At 38.8% G+C, this 13,740-nt stretch overlaps 2 protein-coding genes across 2 annotated transcripts in view; both read left to right on the top strand.

Moving 5' to 3' along the window:
* Positions 1-3,807, top strand: part of LOC124546089 (histone acetyltransferase type B catalytic subunit) — a 69,700-nt gene extending 65,893 nt beyond the window's left edge. Inside the window, exons 8-10 of the mRNA XM_047125011.1 lie at positions 2,788-2,933; positions 3,020-3,136; positions 3,229-3,807. Coding sequence (XP_046980967.1) covers positions 2,788-2,933; positions 3,020-3,136; positions 3,229-3,405 — 440 coding nt within the window. The 3' untranslated portion in view covers positions 3,406-3,807. The remainder of the gene's footprint in view (positions 1-2,787; positions 2,934-3,019; positions 3,137-3,228) is intronic.
* Positions 3,808-12,860: 9,053 nt separating this feature from the next.
* LOC124612951 (beta-mannosidase) overlaps positions 12,861-13,740 on the top strand; it is a 420,275-nt gene continuing 419,395 nt past the window's right edge. The window contains exon 1 of the mRNA XM_047141471.1: positions 12,861-13,428. Within this exon, the coding sequence (XP_046997427.1) occupies positions 13,238-13,428 (191 nt within the window). The 5' untranslated portion in view covers positions 12,861-13,237. The remainder of the gene's footprint in view (positions 13,429-13,740) is intronic.

Here is a 13,740-nt window from a genome sequence, read left to right as displayed (position 1 = left end):
TAGATAAATCTTTTTGAAAACCTCTTTACTATTTGTATTCAGAAGATTGAGGCCGCTTGTATATATATCCTTCTCAAATTTTTGAGAATTTTGTCAGAAGGTAAATTGGATGTAAGTTGTATTTATTTCCTTTCTCAGACAGAGGCTTCAGTTTACAGTATTACAACAAATTTGGAATTGTTAGTGATTTATTACTAGGTACACAAATAATTTAATGTTTTACTAAACTCAGAATATGCTGTCATCATTTTGTTTTCTTTGATGTTTGGATTATGTTTTTCAGTACATCTAGAAATGGGCTATAGCATCAGAGAGTGTGAATGACAGTCTTTGGGGATCAATACTTCTCAATGATTTTCCCTTTTTGAATATTTTTTGCTTTTATCTTTGACAGTATAGACAGCATCAGATTTTTATTAAATTCTCTGTTCCACTTAGGTGTCAGTCCATCACCCTGTACTAAATGAAGATACTTGGCAACAGCATTTTTAAATGTGTAAATGATAAGTATTTTATTTTTAAATGACATTTACCAACAATTTGGACTTAATTCGTCACTTATTAGTACATAACATACACACGATATTGAAGCATTCTTTAAGCATTTAATTAACAAGTGGTAACTTCTAATAAAAACACCAGATTCAGCATTAGCAATAGTGGACAATGTAACGTGGATGCTAAATGTACACTCTCTCTCTCTCTCTCTCTCTCTCTCTCTCTCTCTCTCTCGCTCGCTTTCTCTCTCTCTCTCTCTCTCTCTCTCTCTGTGTGTGTGTGTGTGTGTGTGTGTGTGTGTGTGTGTGTGTTTTGAAAGGCAGAGGGCTGTGAATGTGTTCCAGCACATTTTGTTTGTATACTTGGGTATTCCTTGTTAACAACAGCTGCGTCACTGCACTTTTAGGGAAAACACTGAAAATTACCAATTGACAAGTATCAGCAAAATGTTTGAACTGGCAGATCTGAGACTATAAATGGTATCACTAATTTATAAAGTAGATGGTAGGGGCTTTTATCCTTTACAAGGTGCAATTCCCTTTTTTTTTGTAAAAGATACTGTTATTAAAATCCATGGAGAAGAAATAAAAACTTTGAGGTTTGCTGATGACATTGTAATTCTGTGAGAGACAGCAAAGGGCTTGGAAGAGCAGTTGAATGGAATAGACAGTGTCTTGAAAGGAGGGTATAAGATGAACATCAACAAAAGCAAAACGAGGATAATGGAATGTAGTCGAATTAAATTGGGTGATGCTGTGGGAATTAGATTAGGAAATGAGACACTTAAAGTAGTAAAGGAGTTTTGCTATTTCAGGAGCAAAATAACTGATGATGGTCGAAGTAGAGAGGATATAAAATGTAGACTGGCAATGGCAAGGAAAGCATTTCTGAAGAAGAGAAATTTGTTAATATTGATTTAAGTGCCAGGAAGTCGTTTCTGAAAGTATTTCTATGGAGTGTAGCCATGTATGGAAGTGAAAAATGGACAATAAATTGTTTAGACAAGAGGAGAATAGAAGCTTTCGAAATGTGTTGCTACAGAAGAATGCTGAAGATTAGATAGGTATATCATGTAGCTAATGAGGAGGTACTGAATAGAATTGTGGAGGAGATGAATTTGTGGCACAGCTTGACTAGAAGAAGGGATCGGTTGGTAGGACATATTCTGAGGCATCAAGGGATCACCAATTTAGTACTGGAGGGCAGTGTGGAGGGTAAAAATTGTAGAGGGAGACCAAGAGATGAATACACTAAGCAGATTCAGAAGGATGTAGGCTGCAGTAGGTACTGGGAGATGAAGCAGCTTGCACAGGATAGAGTAGCATGGAGAGCTGCATCAAACCAGTCTCAGAACTGAAGACCACAACTACAACAACAAATACTGTTATTTCTTGAGTTAACTCTGGGTCTTCTTTTTTCTCTCAGGAAATTGACAGCAGACACTTTTTCAAAATGTCTGTGTTGGTGATGGTGGAAATTTGGCGTGATGATTTATCTTCAGTGACCATAAATTCGAAAGAATGTGGTTGAGCCTGTTTCGATGATTGGGGTGTTCGTGAAAATGTCATGTATTGACAATGTGATCCTTGTCCTCATTAATCCCTCCCACAAAATCACTGTTATTAGAGTAGTCAATTTCAGATTCAGCATCTGATTTCTCTAAAATTCCTGCAATGTTCTTATAACTTTACGTGGTAAGAAATTAGTCAATCCTGTACAAAGAAACAAGAACACTGATGACCAACAGTGAATGTTATGACTGTGTGGTTAACCCACCTCTGATGACATTAATGGATTATTCACCGTAGCTGCCAGCTCATTGTTAAGATATTTACGACAAAATAGTCTTTGTTCTGCCATTCTGAGTGGAAATAAAGCATAGGCCAAATTAACCCACTGAATAATTTACACAAAATTTCAATGAAGCATCCTCTTCCCTCCCAGATAAACTTTCAGCAAGAGGGCACCAGTAGCTCTTACATTTTGAAAATAGTGAAGTTATGTTGTAACAAAATTTATACTGTGGGGTTTTTGAAATTTAGTTGTTATGTTTTAATGAAGAAATAACCAATTTTTTGATATAATATTTTCATTTTTAGATTTTGTGTTGTATTTCTAAAAGGTATTGTGAGATTACAGAGTGGATGATATTGAATTTTATTGAGGACAGATGTCGTAAAATCATTTTTTCACTTGTAATTAATGGAATGTAAGTAAAATACAGGATCTTAGGTTTGTTCTTGGGCTCTAACCGGCATTTTTAAATTGTTTTATTGTTCTTGCCTTTAGTTGAAGGACCATCGGACGAATTTCAACGCCTTAGAGACTTTGTTGATGTTAGAAATTGTGTGAAGTTAATAAATTCACAACCAGATGCATTAAAGGAAGGATACCAAAAATTTTGCAGTGTAATAAGTCCTCTGAAATTAAGTAAGGTATGTGAACTATGAACGAGATGGGAAATTACATCACATTAAAGTGCAATGTGAAGCATTTTCAAAAATGTCATATTTTTCCACAGAAACAAATGAGAAGGGTATATGAAATTTTAAAGTTGCTTTTCACCAATGTTAAAAATCCTGATGAGTACAAGCAGTACAGACTGGAAGTCAAAAGAAGACTTAACATCCCATACCAGGTATAAAAATTATATATATCTCTATCTATTATTAAAGTTTGAACATCAATGTTTATCTTTTTTTTTTTTTTTTTTTTTTTTTTTTATTTCAGAAAGGACAGGATGAATACAAGAAAATCCAGAAATTTTTCAATGATACAGAGAATAATGATGAACATTCACCTATCGTACCCCTTACAGATGAACAAAGAATGGAAAATTTAGACAGAGAATACCAAGAATTGGAAAACCAGTATCGACAAATTTTGCAGCGACTCTCCTTATTATAAACTACTTCAAATGAATCTATATGAAAAGATCTGCAGATTCACCGCAATTACTTGTGTACAGAAGACTTAAGACTGGACATACACACCTCATGCACTCAATCTAAAACTTGGTCCATAATCAGTTTTCCTGTAGTGACCTCCTGCAGTTCTCAGAAGACTGAGTATGAATAAGTTAACCATTCATTGAAAGTGTGGAAAACATGTTGTTATACTAAATGTTTTAACATAGTTAAGGCTTTAATATGATAGAATTTAAATATTTTTGTAACTGTTAGTCAGTACCCATTAAGCTATATTTGCACAACATGAAGTTTTCTTTGTTCAGAGGCACCAAAGTACTTTTTATGTGTTAAGTTTCAGAACTGTATTCTTACGTTGAGAAGTACTTTTATTAATATAATCTACTTAAATACTGCACAAAATTGCATTTACATTTTGATGAAACCTACAAAAATAATTAATTGACTTCTGTCATTTCCTGCAGAGGTAGATGGAAAACACAGTTTACAAAATGTGAAGAAAGGGTAGGAAGCAGACTAAATGATACTGCACATTTGGGAATTGAAAACTGCAATTCATTGCTGTGTACAGAAAGCAGTGTACATTGAAAATCCACCAGGAAAATAAGCGAAACATTTCTGATAAACACATTTATTTAAATACATTCCATAATATACACTAAAGTAATATAGACTGCTTAGCCCAGACATGGAATATGGTTCCAGTTGCAGGTTGCTTATTGAATAGCTTGCAGTGACAACGAAAATTTGATTTTCAATATTTCATGTTATTGACTGAATTTAAAATGCTGTCATAATCTGTCTATTAAGAGGTATAATCGTATGTTAAAACTTTAGCACAATAAGACAAGTACAACAGAAGTTCTTAGTATTATGGCAGTGTAACTAACGATGTGCAAATTCCTGGACATCATTTCTCCAGTATTTGAGAATGAGAGCACTTAATGACTTCGAACAAACTTTACACACAGTTTAAAACCTTTATGGAACTTTTTGTGATACCCTCAACAAAGTGATGAAAGGGAAAAGCTTTTCGCCTATTACATTTTCACTATTCATGCAGTAAAACCTCATCATCAGACATAATGCTTTTATTTATTACTTCTTTACTAGCAACTATATTCACAACACAGTTTTCAGACAATATCCACATATACCACTGAATATACCTGTGGAATTAAATCATTTTACAACACAGTTCAAAAGATCTGTCATAAACATTGAGATATGTGAAAAATTTGCTTTACCTTGAAATGGAACGCAAACTATCCAAACTATATTCATCCAGTGTTTGATAATGAGAGTACTTAGCAACTTTAAACATAATTTCCATCCATTTCTAAACTTTTTCTTGCTTACATGCTTAATTTAAAATATTTAACACTTTGTAATTTGTAAAGTAATCATATGTTTAAAGCTGTTTTATACATCGGAGTTCAATCCTTTAAAGAACCAGGCATGATTGAATTAATGAATTGTTGATATTTGTTTTATGGACATTAGGCCAGTCTTGGAAGTGTATTTCTCAGCATAATGTTTTGTCTTCTAGTGTTGGAGACATCATCAGAGGCTTTTAAGAACTGTGAAAGCAGTTAGTTTCAGTGGAGCTCAACAAGCCGAACTGTTCATGTGTATCCACGCAATGTTCTGCTCTTGACATCATCAGACCTCTGATTCAGACTGCAGAGTTGCACCATTGTCTGTTATGGTGCTTGTAGTGGACGCTGTTTGTTTTATTTAGCACTAAGGTGAACAGCTTGTCTTATTCCAATCACTTTTCTGTTAAAGCTGTTCTTGTGCTTTTTAATTTCTAAAGGCTTCTTTATACATTCTAGTGTTGTAATGATTAGATATTGCTAAACTGCCAGTGTCTGGAAAGAATTTTATGGTCCGTAGGTCCTATCGCGCAATCTGCTAATGCTGATACATCTGTCCTGCCCAGGTGATAGGTGTTCTTGTGTTCCTTTATGCAGGTTTTAATTCTTATTTTTGTTTTTCTTATGTAGACTGGACCAAAAGTGCAAGGGATTTTATATACTCTTCCTGTGACAAGTGGAAGGTGTAGGTCCTTTACAATGCTCAAATATTGGCAAAACTTTCTTATTGGTTTTAACACTGTACCAATATGCAAAGAATCTTACACCTGCTGCTTGCCACAGCAGGAGTACATGAGATTTCTTGCACTTGTGGTCAAGTGTACATAAGAACAACCAAAAAAAGCATTAACACCTGCATGAAGGGAGACAAGATCAACCAGGGAAACACCAAAAATCACTTTAGTCACTGTTTTTTGTGAGATTTAATCATTAGTATTCTAAGATGTACGGAAGGCCATAAAATTCAAAGGCACAGAGACAACTTTAACAGGAAAGTAGGACTGAAATTAAATAAGTTGTGGGCCTTAGAGCTATATAAATCAGGAAACAGCAACAACTCTTCCCACAACAGTCTTCATAACATAGGCAGTCGTAGGCATTGGTCTGATGACGTCGTGATCAGATGGTTGTGTGGATACTTATAAACTGTGCAGCTTGTTGATCTAGCTTCAGACTGTAGCTGCTTTCTGAGGGATTAAAGCCTCTGATAAAGTCTCCAACTTTGGAAGACAAAATGTTTGGCAGAGAATTTTCTCTTGGATCATGGCCTAATGCTTGCAAAACGAATATGAATATTGTCAACAATGTAGGAAAAGATAGATTGCTACTTACCATGAAGAAGACACATCAATTTGCAGGCAGGCATGATTAAAAGAAACTCACACGTAGTTTTTTGGCCTTAGCCTTTGTCAGTACACACACACACACACACACACACACACACACACACACACACACACACACACACACACACACACTGCGCCGGAATGCAACATCACGTGGGATGCAAGCAGCAGTTTGGAGGAGGTGGGGAAGGTGTATGGGTGGGGAGAGACAAACGCTGTCTGGTGGTGTGTGCAGGGACTAGACTCCAGTAGGTGCAGTGTCAGGAGGTTTTGGGGCAGGGAGGTGGGGAAAAAGGAACATAAAAGAGAAGTGGGGAAAGATGGGTCAATGCATTGGCAGAGGGCTGCAAATAAACAGGGTGGGAGTTGAGAATGGGAGGAGATGATAGGACATAGGGGGTGGAAACTGTTGAGTGGAGGGTAGGGGACAGTATGTTACTGTAGGATGAGGTCAGGAGTGGGAGCAGAGGAGGATAACTCTAAGCAGTTAGGAAAAACTGGTGGTGGAGGGAAAGAGCCAGATGGCTCGGGTAGTGAAGCAGCCATTGGAATCATGTTCAGCTGCATGTTGTGTCACAGGGCGGTGCACTTTGCTCTTGGCCACAGTTGTGTGGTGGGCATTCATCCTGATGGACAGCTGGTTGGTAGTCGTACTAATATAAAAAGCTGTGCAGCGATTGTAGCAGAGCTGGTAAATGACATGGGTGCTTTCACAGGTGGCTCAGCCCCTGATGGGTTAGGATAAACCTGTGAAAGCAGCCATGTCATGTACTAGCTCTGCTGCAATCACTGCACAGCATTTTATATTTGTATGAGTACCAACCAGCTGTCCACCAGGATGAATGGCCACCACCAAACTGGCCAAGAGGGAAGTAGACCAACCTGGGGCACAACATGCAACTGAACATAACACACTGGATTTCAATGGCTGCTTCACTACCTGAGCCATCTGGATCCTTTCCTCCACCACCAGCTTTTCTGAACTGCGCAGATGGGAGTTGTTTGCTTCTGCAATTACCCTGGCCTCAACCTATGGTAGCATACTGTCCCCACCCTCTCCACCCAACAGTTTCCACCTCTTATGTCCTATCATCTCCTCCCCATTCTCATCTCCCACCCTGTTTATTTGCAGCCCTCTGCCAATCCAGCCACCTGTCTTTCCCTGCTTCCCTGCTTCTCTAATTTTTTGATCCTTTTTTCCGCTACCTATCTGCCCCACAACCACCTGACACTGTGCCTGTTGGAGAATAGTCCCTGCACACTCCACCAGACAATGTTTGTCTCTCTCCCCACCTGCACACTACTATTCCTTCTCCCCTTCCCCACCCCATCCAGATTGTGGCTTGCATCCCATGTGATGCTGAATTCCAGTCCGAGATGCTGGAGTGGAGTGTGCGTGCGTGCGTGCGTGCGTGTGTGTGTGTGTGTGTGTGTGTGTGTGCTGACAAAGGCTGTGACCAAAAGCTACATGTGAGTGTCCTCTAATTGTGCCTGAGTGCAACTTGACGTGTCTTACTTATGGTAAGTAGCAATCTATCTTTTCCTACATTGTTGATATTCCTACCTGGGTATACTACTGTTTGTATATGAACATCATCTCAGATAACAGCCATGAAAGCCTGCATTCAGTGGTAAGAATGAAGTAAGTGTCCGGTGGATTTGGAAGGTAAGTGTATTCAACAAAACAATTCAAACATTTGCAGCTGCTATTCCTTATGCTCGAGTAATTCATAGACTTCGCAGATCTGGTATTGTGTGTGACACATGCACACTCGCTTGTGCACGACACTGTACTGCTTCCCCATTTGCGTACTGTCAGGGGTACATGGTTAAAAATGTTAAACGAATTTCTTTACCCTACAACACTGAGTCTATCCCACAATTACTGGCTGTTCATAGTCAATTTTCCATGTTCTCATTTTTTTTCGTTCCAATCTTTCCTCTCCTTACTTCAATGTTGTGAATAAACATTTTTATAATCATTCAATTTATTGTACTATATGTGATGTTTTTTTGAGAATTTATTGCATTTTAAATTGCTTGAGGCTGTATGCTGTCACATAACATTGTCAAGATGTTTCTTTCCTGATGCCTAGTTCTGCCTTTTATATTGTCATGTAGAAGAAGGTGTAATTAGATGAATGACGAACACTATCTTCACTTAATGAAGGTTCATTCAGCACTTGCACATACAAGAGTGCGGAGCGAACTGCCTCTGTCCAGAACACATACGGTATATATACAGTTACAGAACATTCCAGTACAATGATTCCTGGTATTTGTGGATACTTTTCGAATGTACTCGAACCGAATATAGAAATTAAAATTTTAAGGTTCAGGTGAGTTTTGAACTCGCAACCCTCCATGCAACAGTCTAGTATCATAACCACTACACCACAGTGACTGTACTACTTAGCTTCTTCTGTACACTACTCTGAAAAACTTAAGGATGAGACCAATAAATAACAACATATTAACTACTCAGTGGAAATGAATGAAAGTGCAGGAGTGTGTTGCCAGAGATCTTCCAGTATACAGAAAGTTGGATGTCGAGTGGCACAAGGTCAGTGTGACAATAGTGTTAGATGGGGATGGCTCTGCAGCATGAGGCAGTTAAAAGAATGAGTAAATGCATGTGGGTCAGTCCTCGATTGGCTGCAGAGCTTTTTGGTGGTGTTCATTGTGACGTGGCCTGGAGACATTTGGATCACTTCAGATGGGAAAGAAACCCACCCAGATAGCTGTGCTTGTTAAAGAACCTACTGTGCTGGCCCCAGTTCGAATCCACCTGCAGATTAACAGTAAGGTCCTGTGTGCCGGCCAGCCTGTGTGTTTTCAGGCAGTTTCCTGCATCCCACTCTGTGAATACCAGGCTGGTACCCAAGTCCTGCTGCAGATACATGCAGTCCAAACAGTTTGAAAACTTTCTCATACTTGCCCATAGAGCTTACTCTAGACACAGACAAATGAGGTACACTGAGTCTGTCCTTGGTGATGAATAGGAGACCGATGAACTTACATGTTCAGTCTCCTGAAACACACATTAAACAGCACAAGTGCAAGAACCATCAGGAAACTGGAAGAACAAAATGTGGGTGTAGTCCAGGAGTTCAGTGTTGCTCACAGTATCATTTCACATGTATGGGGAGCATTTCAAATGACAGGCACAGCAGTATGAAGGAGAATTGGTGGCTGACCAGTCAATTACAGCATAAGATGATCGGTACATTGTGCAGCAAACATCAAGCAGCAGGCACAGTTGCAACCACATTTAATAGGACTGCAATGCTTACAATCTCACACTGCACGGTGGCATGGAGACTGTGTGAGGGTGGTCTCTTCGCCCAACAACCAATACACTGTGTTCCCGTAACACTCGCACGTTGGCAGCACTGTTTGCGATGGTGCAAAGAGCATAGGAACTGGAGCAATGAGGAATGAGATCACATGCTCTTCTCTGATAGCAAATTCAGTCCTGAGTAGTGATTCTGGACATACCTGCACATGGCGAGAGATGGTACACACAGTGCACCCAGGATCATTGTCAAACATGATCATTTTTGGTGGTCCAAGTGTTACGGTGTGGGGAGGCATAATGTTGCATGGATGTACTGACCTCCGAATCTCACTGTATACTCACTAGTCAGAGTTAATGTGACACTACTCCTTCCCCATCTGCATCTTTTCTGAGGTACAGTTGGCCCCTACTTCATTTTCACAGACGACATGCAGGTGGAAGAGCTCTTGGAACAAGAGGTGTATTGCGAATGGGCAGGACTGCCTGTTCCTCTGACTCAAATACCATCCAGCATGTGTGAGATCCATTGAGGAGATAAATTGCAGCATGTCCTCCACATGTGCCGATGACTATCTAGCTGTAGTCAACTGCAACGGTGGAAGAATGGAAGAGGTCACCACAAGAATTCCATACGAACCTCGTGGGCATGCAGTGCTGACTGAGGTTCTATCTCACCCTGTTATATAAAAGTCCCACCTTTTCCAGTGTCCAGGTGACTGTCATAAATTGCTGTGCCATCAGTGTAATTGTCTTTGAATAAGTGTCATTTCTGTTTGTCTTCAGTTGATAGAGAAATGCTTCCATCTATGAGGCAGCCAACTGTTCAAAATTGACACACAGTGAGTTGTTAAAGGTCTTTGTCACAGATCAATTTGATGTGCATCAGGGATAGCTGTGGTAAAAACAAAGAAATTCCATATGAAAATGATATCTCAGGAAAATAAATGACCTTGGAAGCAGATTTTATATAACAAGCCATACAAAAGTGGGCACATAAGTTACTTAAAATACAGCTCTTACATATGTGTAGCCAGGTGCCAAACTGACTGTACATCGAGAATGTAATGATTAGGAAAACACTTTCTGTTGACAGATGGTGTTAGCAACCATACAAACAATATTTTGCTATCAAAGTGTGCAACTACTAGGAAATCGTACAAAGACCATGTTGATTATGTATTAGATGAACTTCAAAGGCGTGGAGGAACCATGCAGATGTAAAATTATAAAAACATGAGTTATGTAATGTACAGATTGAAAATAAATATAGCAAAATATAGACTTTGTAGAGGATATTAGCTATTACACCCACTAGTAATTTAGTGTTAGTAGGTTACAACTTCTGAAATAAAAAACCCACAAGCAAAAGTCACAGGAAGCTGTATAGACAACAGTTGTTTCATTGGAATTAAAATATCTCAAAGTCAAATATAATTAAAAGTTGGGCTTGCTGTGGTGCTAGGAGAATTTCCACGTAAGTTCTAGAACCGCTTGGCCTTCCTCTGTCTCGAACCCATGATATTTTAAATAGAAGTGTGAGAGACACGAATACAACCTACTGTGCGTTGCGTGTTTGTGTGTGCTGGTCTAAAAACAGTCACGAGCAAAATGTGGACGTGGTAGCTGCAAGTACCTGCTGTATGATCCATAGTGTTTCAGTGTATGTGTAGAGAAGAGCCTGTGCTATTCTTTGCTGGTTTAGTGACTGTGATGATTGTTAAGAACAAATGAAGAAATGAGATTAAACTTTTAAGTAATTCATGTGTTGGGACTTGCTAGAAGCAAGACCTGTTCATAAATTAAGAGTGATTCTTAAACCAACGAGTTTACAAAGGTAAGTAAATGTTTCTAAAGCTTGAAAAGTGAGTGAAATACAAGAAGACGGAGCTATTTACATGTGGAATGGGAGAGTGCTATTCTGCATACCGTATTTACTCGAATCTAAGCCGCACCTGAAAAATGAGACTCGATATAAAAGAAAAAAAAATCCCGATTCTAAGCCGCACCTGAAATTTGAGACTCGAAATTCAAGGGGAGAGAAAAGTTTTAGGCCGCACCTCCAAATCGAAACAAAGTTGGTCCATTGTAATATGAGACACAATTTAGGTCGAATGAATGACGATACAGCTACAGTAGTTTGGTTCGAGTCGTAAGCTTAGCAATTAAGCTTTACCAGGTAGCCATCGCTATGCGTCAGGCGCTCCGTCCGTATTTATACGGGTACCCTTCCTTTTTCACGTGCTTCGTCTGATTTGAATCGATTGCGTATTTTCCTTTGATCTGATAGGTGCTGTCTTCTTTGTTATATGTGTTTATGCCACTCTAAGCTGAAAATGCATTACTATACTGTGTCATGCATTGTTTGTCGCATTCTGATAGGGCGTGTTTACAGCCTGTCGCCGCTCGCGGGATGGCTTGCTTTTGTGTGTGCTACCGCCGCTTACAATTTTTTTTAAAAAAAGAGAGAGGAATCGTCTCATTAGCGAAACAATGGCAAGAGACTGCTATTTGTTGTTACTTACACTGCTGCTTTCTTTGATAATGATCAACAAGAACCAAATAATAGACTGCGTATGATAGAACATGTTCTGAACGAGAGTTAGGCGAAAATTTTTCACCGTTTGAAAATCTTTGCGGCCGCTTCTTTAGTACATCAAATTCTGCATAGAAATTAGTCAGATTTAAAAATCTAGTCAGTTGCTGTGCTTCATTTCTGACTGTTTCACTATTACGCATAAGAATAATACGAATATAAACATGACACGATACGTATATTTTTCCGCGTTTGCTGTTGTCTCACTCTAGTTTCGTAGTTTATTAGGCAGACAGGATTTAAATGAGATAGCAGCAAACACGCAAGAATACATGGCAAAATGTTTATATTCGTATTATTCTTATGGTGAAGAGAATACTGCATGTGATTCACATTTCATCAGGTTCCTATTAGCAACCATCTCTTCTCACTGGTAGGAAAAAATTCAGAACGTAGAGTTGGCCATATTGACAAACATCCCAAACAATCTTGCCAGTCGGATTTTCGTAGTACATTGAAATTTTGCTACATTCAAAGATGAACAATACGGAATTTGTATTTACTTCGTTGGATAATGTATGAAAATGCAGTGGTCGAAACTCGGGGCGGAGAAAAAAAAAGCTCGTCTTCTACCTTTTCTTTTAAATTTATTTACTGGCGCGGAGGTTTTGGCGCCAGTATTTATCTTTGTGCCTACAAAGCATGCCTGTGTAGCGCTACATATATTTGACGGCAGAAGTTAGTTGTGGTGGGACCTACCAACATTTTTCAGAACTTCCGCTTGCTTTGCACTCGATTCTAAGCCGCAGGCGTTTTTTTTTGGATTACAAAAACCGGAAAAAAGTGCGGCTTAGATTCGAGTAAATACGGTAGTCCAATACATCATTAATTGCTGAAAACATAAAGTTTGTGTATTTACTCCACATGTTCTATCATCAAAGCATTAGAACATGGCGACTGGTGAAAAAGAACCCGAAAAAACGGGAATTAGAGACAAAAATGAGAAGAGTGGATATTGCATGTTGCCATAGCAATCAAGTATAACAAGATGAGAAAACCGTTATGAGAAACTTGATTTAGCCCAGAAATCAAATGGAAAAAAAAAATTTGTGAATGCAGCAAAGGGAAAGATGTGAGGAAGTAATAACACTAAAAGAACGGAAAGAAGCCCTCGACGTATTTAGACTAAGAAGAGATGCGACGAGAATAATTAAACTAAGAAGATCCAGTGTCGGGAGTATACAGCTCTCACACACATCATGGCAATGCCAATGCGGAAATCAGTAATTGACGCCACCCGCACCAGTTGCTGTTCACTGGTGCTGATTCTACACTGCACCGATGCCGATGCAGGAACCAGCAATCTACAACACCGGCACAAGTTGCTGTTCACTAATGCTGATACCACACCCACACCCGCTCACCGAGGCATCCTAAAACTCTATGCCGGGTGAGTGTAAAACAATAATTGTTTGAGTATAAAGTTGAAGAAACTATTCAATAGACTGTATTTGTGTATTTATTATACTTATAACTATTTTTTTAAATGCACACAAGATCTAAAATTGGTAAAACTAAGGAAAACATACAGTTAGTCGAAGAAACTTCAGAACCAGCCATGCCAATGAAAGTAAGGTAGTGCCAGACTGGTTTGAATTAGTGAATTTGATCAAAACTTTAAATGATAAAATAGATGACTAGAGGACAGATTCAACTGCCCAAAATGCTTCTTAAAGGAAGGAACTAAATTCAGCTTTAAATG

This window comes from Schistocerca americana, chromosome 1 (assembly GCF_021461395.2).
Source record: "Schistocerca americana isolate TAMUIC-IGC-003095 chromosome 1, iqSchAmer2.1, whole genome shotgun sequence".
Lineage (NCBI taxonomy): Eukaryota > Metazoa > Arthropoda > Insecta > Orthoptera > Acrididae > Schistocerca > Schistocerca americana.
This window is presented reverse-complemented; position numbering and strand designations above follow the sequence as displayed.